The sequence below is a fragment of the Andrena cerasifolii genome, chromosome 5, assembly GCF_050908995.1.
Source record: "Andrena cerasifolii isolate SP2316 chromosome 5, iyAndCera1_principal, whole genome shotgun sequence".
In the NCBI taxonomy this organism is placed as follows: Eukaryota; Metazoa; Arthropoda; class Insecta; order Hymenoptera; family Andrenidae; genus Andrena; species Andrena cerasifolii.
The window spans coordinates 17,806,712-17,820,615 of NC_135122.1; the positions used below are offsets into that span (position 1 = coordinate 17,806,712).

The 13,904-nt window shown below is 39.5% G+C and overlaps 1 protein-coding gene across 3 annotated transcripts in view; it reads left to right on the forward strand.

Moving 5' to 3' along the window:
- The window catches only part of Rhogef64c (Rho guanine nucleotide exchange factor at 64C), a 56,555-nt gene that overhangs the window by 19,561 nt on the left and 23,090 nt on the right, over nt 1-13,904 (forward strand). For 2 of the 3 annotated variants that reach the window (XM_076811941.1, XM_076811940.1), the window contains exon 2: nt 7,086-7,303. In XM_076811941.1, the coding sequence (XP_076668056.1) occupies nt 7,178-7,303 (126 nt within the window). In that variant the 5' untranslated portion in view covers nt 7,086-7,177. Of the gene's footprint in view, nt 1-4,168; nt 4,186-7,085; nt 7,304-13,904 lie in introns of those variants that run through there. The other variant, XM_076811942.1, reaches the window with a different exon arrangement.

Genomic DNA, 13,904 nt, shown 5'->3' on the forward strand with positions numbered 1-13,904 from the left:
GAAAAATTAGTTCTAAATTCTACTGAGTAGAGACAAAACAAAGCAAAATATTATAATTACTTTCTAATCGCTTCGATTCAACTTGAAAGTTCTACAAAAGAAAAATCACTACTTAGTGTCGTAGATTTGCCATTAGGTACTGGAGCGTGCCACATCGATAATCTGGTAGGAATTGATAGTTGATCTTGACAGTGAGATAGCAAGACCAATTGAGAATAGATCACGACAATATATCACGATCGTATCGAGTGTTGACATTGTACATACACAAACGCGAAAGCAAGTAGTGATTCATATCGAGATCTACTAAATGGTGTATTGATCGATTACACGTGCATGTGGTAGATTTTTAAGTGGAGCAACTTCTAAAGAAATTTATTTTACCATTTTCACTTATTACCTTTGTAGTTGCTTCACGTATGTTGAAATAAATCGCGTTTTGTGGGTGAACGCAAAACGGAGCGTGGGTGATTGACCACTGCTTAATCTATGAATATGTAAAAAGCTGGGAGAAAATATCCTTCACCTGGTTTAGCCGAAATTTGTTACATAAACTTATACACATGCAACTTACAAGTTTCCATAGCACAAGTGTCACTATCATTGACACCTACTCACAGCTCTGTAAAGGTTGCATAACTGTTAATCACCAAGTATCCTAGAGAGGATATCTCCTAACATCACATATTCAATCTTCAAAAATCGACATTAAAATCAAAACAATATTTGAGTTTAGTAAAACTGTCCAAATCCATATTTCTTAAGTTTCAGTAAATTTTACTACTAAAAAATTTCGCCCTCGGCATTTGCCAAACATCCAAATTTTATTTTTTTTTAAAAATCGGAGATGTAAAAATGCAACGTAGCATAACTCAAAAACAGTATGTAGCTATGAAAGATGAGCAGTGATGAACCGAAAACGATAGACACTGGTAAAAAGAACACTTGGATGTACATTTCACTTAACCGACGTCATCTGTGCGTTTATTTAACACTAGGCTTGCCACAGAATTAACAAACACCCCTGTGATTGACACGTGCAAGAAACTTTTGCACGATAGTGTACATATACATACGAAGGAGCAGAAGGAAGGCGATCAGGTTCGCGTAACAGCTCGAGCTGTCTTCTACTAGATGCTAGAGCGGCTTGAGTTTCACGAAGAAACTCGTTCGTTTCTTTCCTCGACGTGCTTTCGGTATCGCGGTAAAAGCGAGAGAAAAACGAAATTATGTTAGCGGCTGGATCGATTGTGGAGGTAAGAAAGGTTATCGGAGGGTTTCTCCGCGTGTACAGGTTCTTGCGTTCCTTTCTTCGGCGAAACTGTAATTTGTTACCGGCAATTTTATGCGAGCTAAAAGTGGCATTAAAAGTAGCACCGTGTGCCTGTAGGTGAAACATCGCGTTTCTCCCAATCGAATTTCAAAGGCGCGTAACATTCTTAAAACTTTATCCTTTCATAAACGCTGATTGGCATCGGCGTGCTCTCGCGTCGACATTTTCTGGAATCCATCGAAAGTACTGCCCGAGAGTTTCGTACATCTCACAGAAACTATTTATTGCATCACTCACAAATTTATGTAGTAGGTACCTACGCAGAATTTTCATAGCAATACACATTTTTGCAATATTATTTTTCTACGTGGTTAATATTGGAATGTTGCAATAAATACTTCCAGTACCGTGTACTCTGAAACTAGCTCAACATGACTTTAATGAAAATTGTAATTTCTATATTCCCCGTTAGGTCTTCGTGAAAGTACTGCCAATAAATTCATTGGTAGTGATCTCATAAAGATTTAGTAGACAATATAAAAGAAAATTTTTTCAAAGTGTTGGACAGCTTCATTATGATTTCTCGAACCACTTCCAATGATCAATTTCGCTATCTCGGTTTTATAAACGTTAAACATTCTTGGAAAGTGGGGGAGGGATTTGTCTTTTTGGAAGAGTTTATGCTGTAAAAGGGGATGAATTTGCGCGAAGCTATAAAAGTCCGTAGGCGAATGATTAGGGAATAGGCAGGATATGGTAAGACTTCATATTCTGATTCATGAAGTTTCTCCACCGGCAGCCTTGACGCGCGTGGTGTTGCGTTATCGTGTAACAAGATCGTTTTCCACCTATTCACTAATGCAGCTTGTTTTCCCGCTAATTTCAAGTGCATTTCTCCAGTCTGTTTTCAATGTGCTTCTGCTGCGATTATTATCCAAGGTGTTGAGAAGTAACAGTCAACAAGTGTTTGCATACGGCCATTAGCGTCGTCGTTCCTTTCAGACAAAGTCTTTTGCCTGCTTCTCTTCATCCAATCATTTGCGTGTAAAATCTTTTTGACAATATACAAATCGTTCAAAAGTGGGCTTCGAGTAACCAAGTAGTCATTTGCATTATCGATATCCTTTGTATAATGAATCTTTGAGATGAATGGTCATAAAAAGATCGACACTCATTTCGAAGATTATGTTTAACAATTGCTTTAAAATTTTACACATAAAACGATGCCATTAGTGAACTTAAATTTTTGAGCATTAACATTGGAAACTAATTTTTTTAGTGCAAGCCTAAGAAGGTATTAAATTGATATTTAAGATACATCAGTTACTCGAAACATTCCTTTCGTTTTGCAGTTCTATTTGGAAGTGATTAATCATATTTTATCTTCGTAATGAAACATTTATAAGTGATCTATAACGTAGTAATTAAGGGTTATGTGTAATCAGATCCTGATCCACGGTTTACTTGAGATATCTCTTCAAATTGGTTCACGAACATTATTACGACCGTAAAGTATAGTCTCGTTATGCTCGTAGAACATGCAGCGGGTTTTAAGAAAACACGGCGCAGCAAGATGTGCTAGAAACACATTTTTCACCCAAGCATGCAAATTTCATCACCGAGAGATTTAAAGCGGCGATAATCTTTGAGCCTGTGAAAGTGTCACGAAACACCAACATTTCAATATAAAAATCTTTCACCGCGATCACCTTCGTGTATTTTCGCACCGCAAATGGATCATTCGTGCAACCTACTATTAAAACAGATTTACAATGCATTTTCTGACGCGTTACTAATTATTAACTGGTTATGGTAAAATCTATGCAGGTTCATTTTTTTTTGTTGCCAGTTTTAAAAGGTCTGTCGCAGAATTAATTGTTGGGGGAGCAGACGTCATAATAATACGTTATCACTGAAGATGCAAAACGAGTTTTTTCTTGTCAGGAGTGTTAATCATCGTTTCACATTAATTTGCGTTTTTTGCAATGGCAGAGGTGCGAGCTTAATCGAGCATTTTGTAGCGCTGCACCTTTTGCTTTTACGAATATTGTAAACAGTGTCATTGTAATATTTAAATATTGAATGTTACAAATTTATAGAAAATAATATAAGAATCTGCATATTCAAATCAGCTTAATCTTACCAGTTTAAACCAGTTTCAAATACAGAAGTTGTTATACACGGTTAAAAAATAAATGAATTATTTTATGTAGGTATTAGATGCATATTAATCCGTACTTATCGATATAAATATTTAAAGATTAGATATTCAGTGACCAATGATTAGAATTTTCTTTTCCTGTACGAAAGGAAATCCTCCGCAGAACGTTCGTGTATAATTTACGCAAATAGCAGAGGATACCGAAGAAAAGAAACAACTTCGTCGTTTAAAATAAACCAAGAAAACATTATTTCATTATTTATTTAAAATAACAAGAATCTTCGATTACGCGATGAAATTTAAGTCTGTGCAAATCTTTCCATGTCTTGGAAATACTTTTTTTTCAACAATTCCGTTATTTGTTTATTTGCATAGATTCAATATCTTATACCTAACTTGGAAGTACTTTAAATAGATGATACCGATGCGTTAATAACTGATTTCCAGGACGATGCAATGCCAAATGCAAAGCAGCAAGCCTCCGACTAAGAGAAGCCGTTAAAAGGAACTCATTAGACATTTTTCGCGTTGCCTTCGAAGAGTGAGAGTGATAAAAAATATACGAAGAACAGGATGGAAACGTTCTGCTTGGAAAGAATGATAAACTGATGTTCACGCTCTGCTCTTGGCGCTTCTTTCGACTTTTCCTCTGTTCTTATTTTCTTCCACGAAAGAGGGAAGAATCGCGGATTTCTGAATCGCGGCTGTTATCTCCGTTGATTGTTTTAACATCTTCAACTGTTTCGACTAGGTGAGCCGTAAAAACGGACGCCGATTTCTCCAGCTCTTACGAAATCGATATCTGCGCCGCTACGCCTCCCTTAGATTCTCTATCCAGATGCAAACGTGGCAGGATTAATTACTAAAAGTGAAATTATTCTTCGTCAGTTGCCGCTTTTGTAAACAGTGACGCTCGGATTTTGTTTAAGAATTATGGTAAGGGCTTGGCAACTTTCAGTTAGAAAGTTAGTAGTTCGACCTACGTTTTTTTTATTGGTTTACTTATTTAATTGAATGTACTTCTATGCTTTTATTCTTTGAGCGAGAGAACAAGCTAAACATCAAATGTCATCTTATTGTTAATTTTTTCAATATGTAGGTATGTACCAACTCCTGTGTTTGATCAAACGAAAGAAATATCACCAGTTACTAAATGCAAATAATTTCATTACAATTCTTCATTTTCACAGCTTACAAAGTTCATTTAACGTTATAGATATTAATGATACTCTCATTGGTTTATATTTCTCTTCTGCAAGGTGTTATAGATAGTTAAGACTGCTACTACTTCCACTAAACAAAAGAGAAGAGGATCTCGATGACATGAAAATATTGTAGAGACTGGTGATATTCACAGCACATTTATTTTACGTTCCTTTTTATAAAGAATCAGCAATATCGAGGAATGTCTTCTTATTTCTTTCTGCGCACGTACAATATCTGCTCGTCTGTCTCCGTTTCACTTTTCCGTTTGCTAATATTTTCATTTCATCTGCCCGTTTTCTCTGTCTCCGCCAGCCGGTAACCGTTTCTCTCGTAAACCGTTATCGGGTCACTTAACCACCCAACGAGATCATGTTCGCTCTGGTTAAATGAACGCTGGCAAAAATGAAATCTCCCTGGAGTCGTCATCTCCGTTCTTCCTTTTTCAGAGATCTCGTATTATTAATACTTCTGGCGGCGTTTGCAGGTCCACTCTCTAAGTGAATTTAGGTCAAATTGCCCCGACACATGGAGCCAACGTGTAACAAGGAAATGAAATATAGATTATCGATTACGATATTTTACCTCCCCGTGCTCTTTTCTTTCGGTCACACTGCAGCTTTTTTTTAATAACTCTCTAAGTAGAACGTAGAAGACCTTAATTTACAATAATAGAAAGCCCAAACTGTCTAATTTTCCTTGTGGAACAAAGTCTTAAAACTGCACGATTCTGTTATCCCTTCAAATGCGAATCTTCCTTTTTAAATATCAATTTTTATTGCAATCTAATTGTTTTACGAACTGGCTAGTTATCACCTATACAGGTAGTTACATGCATCGCCCTTCGTAAGTACATATTGGGACACCTGTGGAATAATTGTGAAAAACGTTGCAAATTTACTAAGGAGCTCTAACAAATTTTACTTTATTTCGTATTTTAAATTAAAAGCAGTGAAAAGTATTAAATCTGTACCAAACATCTTATTTTCCCAAAATACAAGTGTTCTAGTACTTATTAACGGCCGTGTATATAGTATAAATAAACTGCATAATAATAAAGGGGTCAATAAGATGAATCCATACAAACGGCGATCGGCAATGAGATCAACTCGTTGAAATGCTTGGCACGATGATCGTTAAATAAAAATCAGTCGGCAACATGCCGGTGCATCGCAATGAATCCCACCATTGCGAAGTAACAGTATTGAGAGTATAGTTACACCGTTGATTTTACGGAAGGCGTGTCAACCTACATTGTTCAAGTTTCAAATTCTTTGCGTTTCCTTCCTCGCCTGGTTCAATAGCGCGTAGAAATTTCACTCCCTTACCTCGATTACTCAAATCTCTATCAATCCCTGATTTCTCGTCCATAAAAAACTGCACAAAACCGATTCTTCATTAATGGCCAATATCACCTTTCAATTCAGTGTCTACCATCTAAAATCCCCGCAACCGTTCACCCTGTCCTCTGCGTTGCTAGGACGCGATTGCGGTGGATTAAAATGCGCGATATCACTTGCATATTACGGCTTGAAGATGTGACAGCACTACGGCGGAACAGGTCCGCGATCGTTGCACCAGATCGTCCCTGTCGGCCCGGCATATTGGTCCGGAGGCCCCGCGCGCGCAACACACGGCGGGTAAGACCAGTCACTCCGGTAAATTAGCATTTCCTAGACGCTTTCTAGGTCCGCCCGAATGTCTCGTCTGGCGCGACGAAAATTGTGCAACTGCGATCTCCCGGCGAGAGTGAAATTACACAGTGCCATTGTGGAATGTCGTAATGCGATCGAAACGATTGCCCAACGAATCGCTATTTCGGTGTGATCTTATACCCGTGGCAACGGGGCACGGGGCGCGGAAAAAAGAGGGGACAGTTTCTTCGTCCTCGCGCTTCCCTCGCCCGGAACGGCAGCCGGGGACGGTCTCGATCGATTTCGCCGATCGTAAAAAGCAAAATGGAACCGCCGCAGTTTCGAAAACGTTAAAAAGCGGAATCGTAGGATCGCGCGATTCCCGTTTCTACTAAGTAGACCGTGAACCGCGGACACGCGGATCATTTGTCAACAGCCTGCGATACTTATGTATATAGCGGTCCGGGCAGGCGTGTACATTGGAAAGTAGTCGGTGATATGAAGTAGAAAATGCGGATTTAATCGCGCTTTTTTTTTATCCTTGCGTCGTTAAGATTGTTTAGGAGGGGATATAATAACCGAGTACCCTCGTGATTTTTTTTACACCCAGGTAGATGGAGGAAGAATTTTTTTAGAATCGATGCAACGGCGCGGTATTTATTTAATATTTTTTTCAATGTACGGAAGATGTTCCTGGTCGAAGTCAGGCTTCTGAGTCGTGCTAGATTAAGAGACGGTTTGGGGGTTGACTCGATTAGGCAGGCTCGAGGAGGAAGGGAAAGGTTGCTGACAGATGTGTGTATTTATGTTTCAGTGGCCACGGAACGAGAATGAACAATTACGAAGATCGCAAAAGGCCGCGGATAGGTGCTTCGACGAAGCCGAGGACTGCGTCCATCGTAGGAAATGACCATGACGAGCGTGGCTGTCGCCCCGGGTAGCCTCGGCGCACCTTCGTCTGTGCTCACCCCGAAAATGTATCATCTACAGCACGGGTTAACTTCGACATCGTCCTCGCCCACTCCCGAAAAAGTGAGCGTCAATACTGTTCGCCCATATCATTTAACAGTAGTGATAAAAAAAATGCCTAAAATAGGGATGGGTTCCTTGAGGCGTCGTGACTTCGAAACACCTCGAAACCCAAGAAAGTTTCCAGTTTCCGGAATTCCATACCTTGCACTTTTTTCGCGATTAATGAATAAATAATTATTTGCAGCGCGCCTCTAGAATTTTTATATTGCTATTTATTTATTTTCTATTGCTATATGTTTATTATTATAGCTACGTAAGTGAGCTTTGCTACATAAGCATGAAGTTTGAATCTGAAGATCTGCTCCACAATTGTTTTGGAGCGCAAATGCAGATATCACTCCGCGATTTCGCCAATGGTAATGGAAAAGTCTCGTTACAACTCTGTTTCGACGTGACTCCGTATCGAAACCCTGAAACGCGAAACGCCTGGGCAAGGCCAAACCAGCTCTTCCGATGATGTAAGAGCACTCGTGCATTACGCGATTTAATTCGTCCCAGCTCTCTCACAAAGGCTAGCTCCGGTTTTACCTTAAAACCTGACCTCGTTGGCGACACCGAATACTCGCTCCTCGTGTCTTTCGAGCTCGTCGGGGTTGAACCGAGCTGGACGATGCCACGGCAACTCAGTCCCCTGCTAAACGGCCAAACGTCGGATAAAACGAGACTCCAGTGTCCAGTGGTCATTTCTGATCGATCCCACGTCACATTTCCCTCGTGATTGTGATAGAAAAATAATCGATCGCACCCGCTGACGCGTCTCCGTGACTTCCAAAGAGAGCTATGCACGATCAGTCACCGAATAATTAATAATTAATCGACCAGGAGTAGCTCGACGGCGAAATATTCGATACGTCTAAATTTCACGAGCTTCGAGATACTTATTTTCCTAGAATTTCGGTATAGTTCTTGGAACGAAGTCTGAAGTCCTGGTGAGAGGAATTTGGAATATTTTATATGGAAGCTGGATAAAATTCGAAGGTAATTAAAAGTTTGCTCGTCTGTGTTTGAGGAATATGCGCCACTGTGTAATTATTGTGGTTTGATGTTTGTTGATATTTTGGTGGGAGTGAAGAGATTTACCTGGGATTGATTTTCTGTGTCCAAAAGTACAGTGATACAGTATCAGTGGTGCAGTTCAGTGAAATAGAGAAGATCTAATTGTGGGATACATTAATCTTGAAGGCGACATTTGGTGTGCACTTGATCGCAGGGAAATGTGTGCAAGTTTAGAAACTAGAAAGTATGGCAACACTATTTAAGGAAGTAAAGAAAGTTGTGTTCCCTTCGTTTTAATGGCACATAACGCAGGTGCGCGGTGTTTACTGGATAAATAAATGCGATAGAACGTTATGGGGTATAGCTTTTGCTATACCAACGTTGCTTGTATAAACACCACGTTGTAAACAGTCACCCCCCTAATTTGATCTATGCGAGGCCTAACTGTGCCCCCATTTTCTAACCGTGAAATTTTGAAGGATTATGTAAACGCGTATTTAGAACTTAATCAGAAAGCACGAAAATCGTGTCTTATTACCTACGGTGAAATACAATAGAGAAAGTAAATTGCGAGGAAAATGAAAAATGCAACGTCCACGTTAAAGAGTTTCCATAAACAGATATATATCTAGCAGAGTCGGGTGGTACCTGGAGCGCAAAAGTAAGTTGTTTAACTCGTCGACAAAATCGTTCTTTTAAACACTGTAGGCTATACTTTCACTTCACATATTTAGAAGTGTAACGACTCTTCCGTAATTACAATATACAATCGGGATTTACACTTTAGTGGGCACAAAAACTTAGCAGGACAGAATTTTTTTTTACAATTCATTTACATCTAAATACTTGCAGACAATGGTAAGAAAGGAAATATCTACACTTGAGCGTATACAAAGTTATATTTGATAAATAATGTAAGAAGACTGATCAGAAGATAGTTCTGTGTATTACCTCCTGTTTCAGAAAGAGAATATTTGTTATCTTTGAATATTGTTCTTCGCGACAATCAGAGATATAAATTCTAAGATTTACCATAATTCAAAGTTCATCAGGATACGCATAACAGTATAGAAAATGGGTGATATCCAGCAGAATTCCGCGAGAACATTTCTTGTGCAATGTCCACAGACACTTATGCGTTACGAGTGCTTTCCCCCCCCTCGTTGCAGTTTATATAATAAATCCGCTATACGTATACCTTTAATTTGATCACCTTTCCGCACTCCATCAAACGCTGCGAACACGGTAGTAAGAGACTGACGTGCAACCGGTTTTGCGTTTGGCCCACATTGCTATGCTGCGATAGAACTTTCGAGATATTGCGTCCCAGAAGTACGCGTACGTGCTCTCTTTGCATTCGACGCGGTTTTCCTGATGTACCTGTGCCTCGTGATAAATTCTTGCTAAGCTCCGTGAAAGAGGCGTTTCCTTGGTGGATCGAGATCGAGTGGCATTCGTACGTAAACATCGTAGAAAGTATCACTCGACTGACTGCGAGTTTCAAACCTTGGACTAGGGCATAGGTAGTTAAAGAATTTGAAAGTATGTACGAGACGTAGAAATTTATCATAGTACATGTAGGAATACCTCTACGATAGAAGGAGATTTTTAATAGTAAATGTGCAGGGTAAAACAAGAAATGTCCATTTTTCGTGATTTTGCGATTTGTAGCATATTTTGTTGGTGGAAACTGGGACTAAAGTTCAAGTACCACCGAAAAATAACTTTAAAGGTTTGATATACCGGTTAAAAGCAGGAAATGTCCACTCTGCACTGCAAGAAAATACGGAATGTCCCCACTCTTTGCCCAAGCACAAGCTTCCGTTGTCAAGGTAAAACAAGAAATTATTGAAGAAAATTAAAATCATTGAACCCTGTGTCTTACTCTTTACTGATGGACTAAAGTATTAAAACTTAATTTTTAGATAAAGCTGTTTTGTGACGTTCCCCGTTTTCCCCTTACCCTTGAAATGTTTATGTGACAAGTCGATTCTAATTACAGAGATTTACAGTCTTTATTTTTTAAACTACTGGTATATAATTCGAGTACATTGGATTTCGTTGTTACTCGCGAGACGTTTAATTCCATCGCTAGTTTTGCCTAAGTAGTTCCTGCTTCAGGAAACCAGAGAATTATTATTCTATTGAATAGGATCAACGATTATTTCCAAACTGGGACTGACATTCATCGTTAACTGTAACACAGTGTCTTTACCGGTCTTGAAATGTACTTACCTAAAAGATTGTAATACATCGATACCTCTGATAAATCAAAGTAAAATTGGAAGGGAACTGATGCTGCAGTAAAGTAGATTTTGAGAACGCTTTCCCCCTTTAACGTATATTCGAAGTGGTATGTGTGACTTATTAAAGACGTTAAAATATTCCCCGCGCGCAATTGGAAGCGTTATTGCACGAGATCGGTAATTTACGTTGCGTTTGGAAACGCGCTAATCTACCTGTTTGAGAGGTGTTAAAAATTGCTTAACGAGCTACGGACTTGTAGCAACGATCGGAAACATGAAAGAAAGAATATTTTCCAGGGGAATATCTTAAGCGCGCCATTAGGATCGCATAAAAGCCTCAGTTATTTACGGATAGCCGAGGAATAGAGAGGAGAAAATATTGAGAGGGTAAACGCGGAGATTCGTTTAAGTATTCACAATCGATTTCATTAGCCTCGAAGGCAGACATAACGTTTGCACTTCATCGTCGCAGGTTATTAGCAATGCTACGAGTAGATCCGAATGTTTAAACCTTTCCTTAATTGCCTTTAATATCTACGGTTTCCTGTATCCCGATAGCTAGGCTGGCCATTTTCAATGATCACAATGTGTGTACCTTAGTAGGCAATTAATACGCACGAAGTAAGAAGGAAACGTTCAAACTATTGCTGCACTGACTTAATGGGCAACGAATTTGGAAGTAGACAGTATTTAGTAAGGGAATTTTGAGGAAGCATCCAAGACGTGTTTCGCAAATACAGTTAGTCACAAAAGCTGCTGCAGTATATTTAAAGTAATATTAAATTTAGAATTAACCATTATAATTTACATTGGTATGTATAAAGCTTGATTAATATACTTTTAGTTAGTAATATCTACTAAAGGAATGCTCAAAGAAATTTGCTAGGAGAATAAAACAAGATAAGCTTGAAATAGTGTTGGAAGTTCTTCAGTATCTCTTTGAAACGGTACAGTGAATACGCACGAAATTCGAGTCATTCTCCGTTATTAGTTGAAACTCTGTCATTCTGCGGGCGAAACCTCGCGTGATATTAAAATATAGCTTTTGGGGAGGGTAATGCTAATTCGTCATTGGGTTTCTATATTTTCTTCTGACGATACGAGCCTTAAAAATGAAGACATCGAAGATTTGAAAGTTCATAGTTGAAGCAGATCCACACCAGTCTGTCAGAGAACTGTGCGGGACAACTTGATTCAAGTCGAACGAAGGTGTGAAAATATTTGAAAGAAATGGATTTATTTTAACCGAAGAAAACTGAAAAGAAACATCAAATTGCCATTCCGCGGGGAAAACTAAAAAATACTGTACCTATAATATCTGCATACGGCGCACGCCACGAAAGCAAACTTCTCCTCCGAGTTCTCGCGTGCGCCGATTCGACGATAGGGCAGATAGATCATTACGCGCCGGCGTCCCGCGCCGATCGGCGAAACCATCGCGCGCAGGATTATGAAAAGACGAGGCTGGGCATCCGGTTAGGGAAACGTCGAACCGCGCCACGAGCTGGCCAGCCGGGTCCCGCTTCGCGAATTGCGGTATCATCCGCACGACGGCTGAGAGGATTGTGTAACTGCAGCCCCGCGGCGGCATAGACGCCACCAACTATGATGCATCTATGGTGCATCCGCCGTGACCCCGGTGCATGCGCGTGCACCCATGTCGCTTACGTGCGCGATCGTATCACGATAACGCCCATATTCACCTGTCTTCGATTGCGTACACCTGTGTTTCGCCGTGTAAACGGTCTCGATCGCTCCCAATACCCTGCAACCGCCATTACTCCAATCGAAATGGACACGTAACTGTCGGCGTAGAAGCATTTTTGGAGAATTTAATTTGGACCATGGTCACTTCCTTGTTTTTTGACGTTCTATGCGTGACATTTTGGGCGAAGTGGTGTGCAGGGGCGTCGAATTTTGAGGAGCGACAAATTTTGAGAGCGGCAAATTTGGGGAGTGTCAAATTTTGGGGGCGGAAAATTTTGAGGAGCGACAAATTTGGGAAGCGTCAAATTTGGGGGCCGCAAATTTTGGGGGTGTCAAATTTTAGTGGCGTCAAATTTGGGGAGTGGTAAATTTGGGGGAACGATAAATTTTGGGGAGCGACAAATTTTGCGCGAAAGAAATTGGAAAAGGTTTAATCCTTAAAAACAATTCACTTCTTTTTCATATAACGAATTAGGAATCAGTAAGAACTCATACCCATGTGAGTTGCCATATTGAATAAATTTTGAAATTGTGACGACTGTTTTAAATTAATATATTTGATATTTTGCGGAAATGGCGGCAGATACTTGTTAGCCTTGGTGCGTCAAATCTGCAAATCCGCCCCGGGATATGTATAATATATTAGAATAAAAACTTTAGAGAAATATAGAAAAATTATAAAGAAACAATTATATGTTTAAAGAACGTATCATAATACCATATTGTTCTTAAAGGTAGAAAAGTCTTCAAAGGAATGAAAAAGGGGTGGGTCGAAAAAGACCCAAGTGACACTGTAAGGTACACAAGGGATAGAAAAGAAGACATAACTGGGTCAAGAAAGACCCGAGAGTTGTAGCAGGAGGAAGGCAGATTTTGCAAAGCGATACGATTGAAATAGCGAAGTTACTGATCTATGGTATTGTAATGCAGATAGTTCAGGGGATGTTTGAGCATAAAGTTTCGGATATCCTGTGTTCAATGTAGCATAAGTGGTCCTTGCAACAGAGGCAGGTAGTACTTACACAAGCACTTAACCTTTTGCCTTGATGCAACTATTATACGCGAACACGTAGACGATAATATTTCATATTAAATTATCATAATCATAATTAGTTTTGACGTTTACAGGAACATGTTGAATAAGAGAAAGAGTGTTATAGGCACGTTTCCTTTGCATAATAAAATATTGGAATAATAAGAGCACTCGGATAGTAGGATATACAGGCAAGGGAGGCTCTGCTGTATTAAAGTAAGAGGTTCCGTGCTTTTCCCGTTTCTCCCGCATCCATGATACATATTTGCTTCCACGTGATTTTGAAAGCGAACGCTGGTATTTCGTCTTCGTAATTAAAACGTGCGAGTATGTTATCCTACTAGTATCTAGTACTCGAGACACTGGAAATAGAGTTATGCCAGGCAGTTGTGCATCTTACAGAATTCATGTAGGACGATTTATGTACTCGTTTTATTTCCTCTTATAAGAGATATGATGGATCTTGAGAAAATAAGCGTAGCTTTTAATTAGATTGGAAATTAATACGATCATCAGTTAAGTGGCATGTAAAAGTTCCTGAACGGTTGCCTACATTTCCTAGCTCCATTTTGTGAGAAGAAGGCTAAGACGATTTTTGAATAACGTAACATCGAAAGTA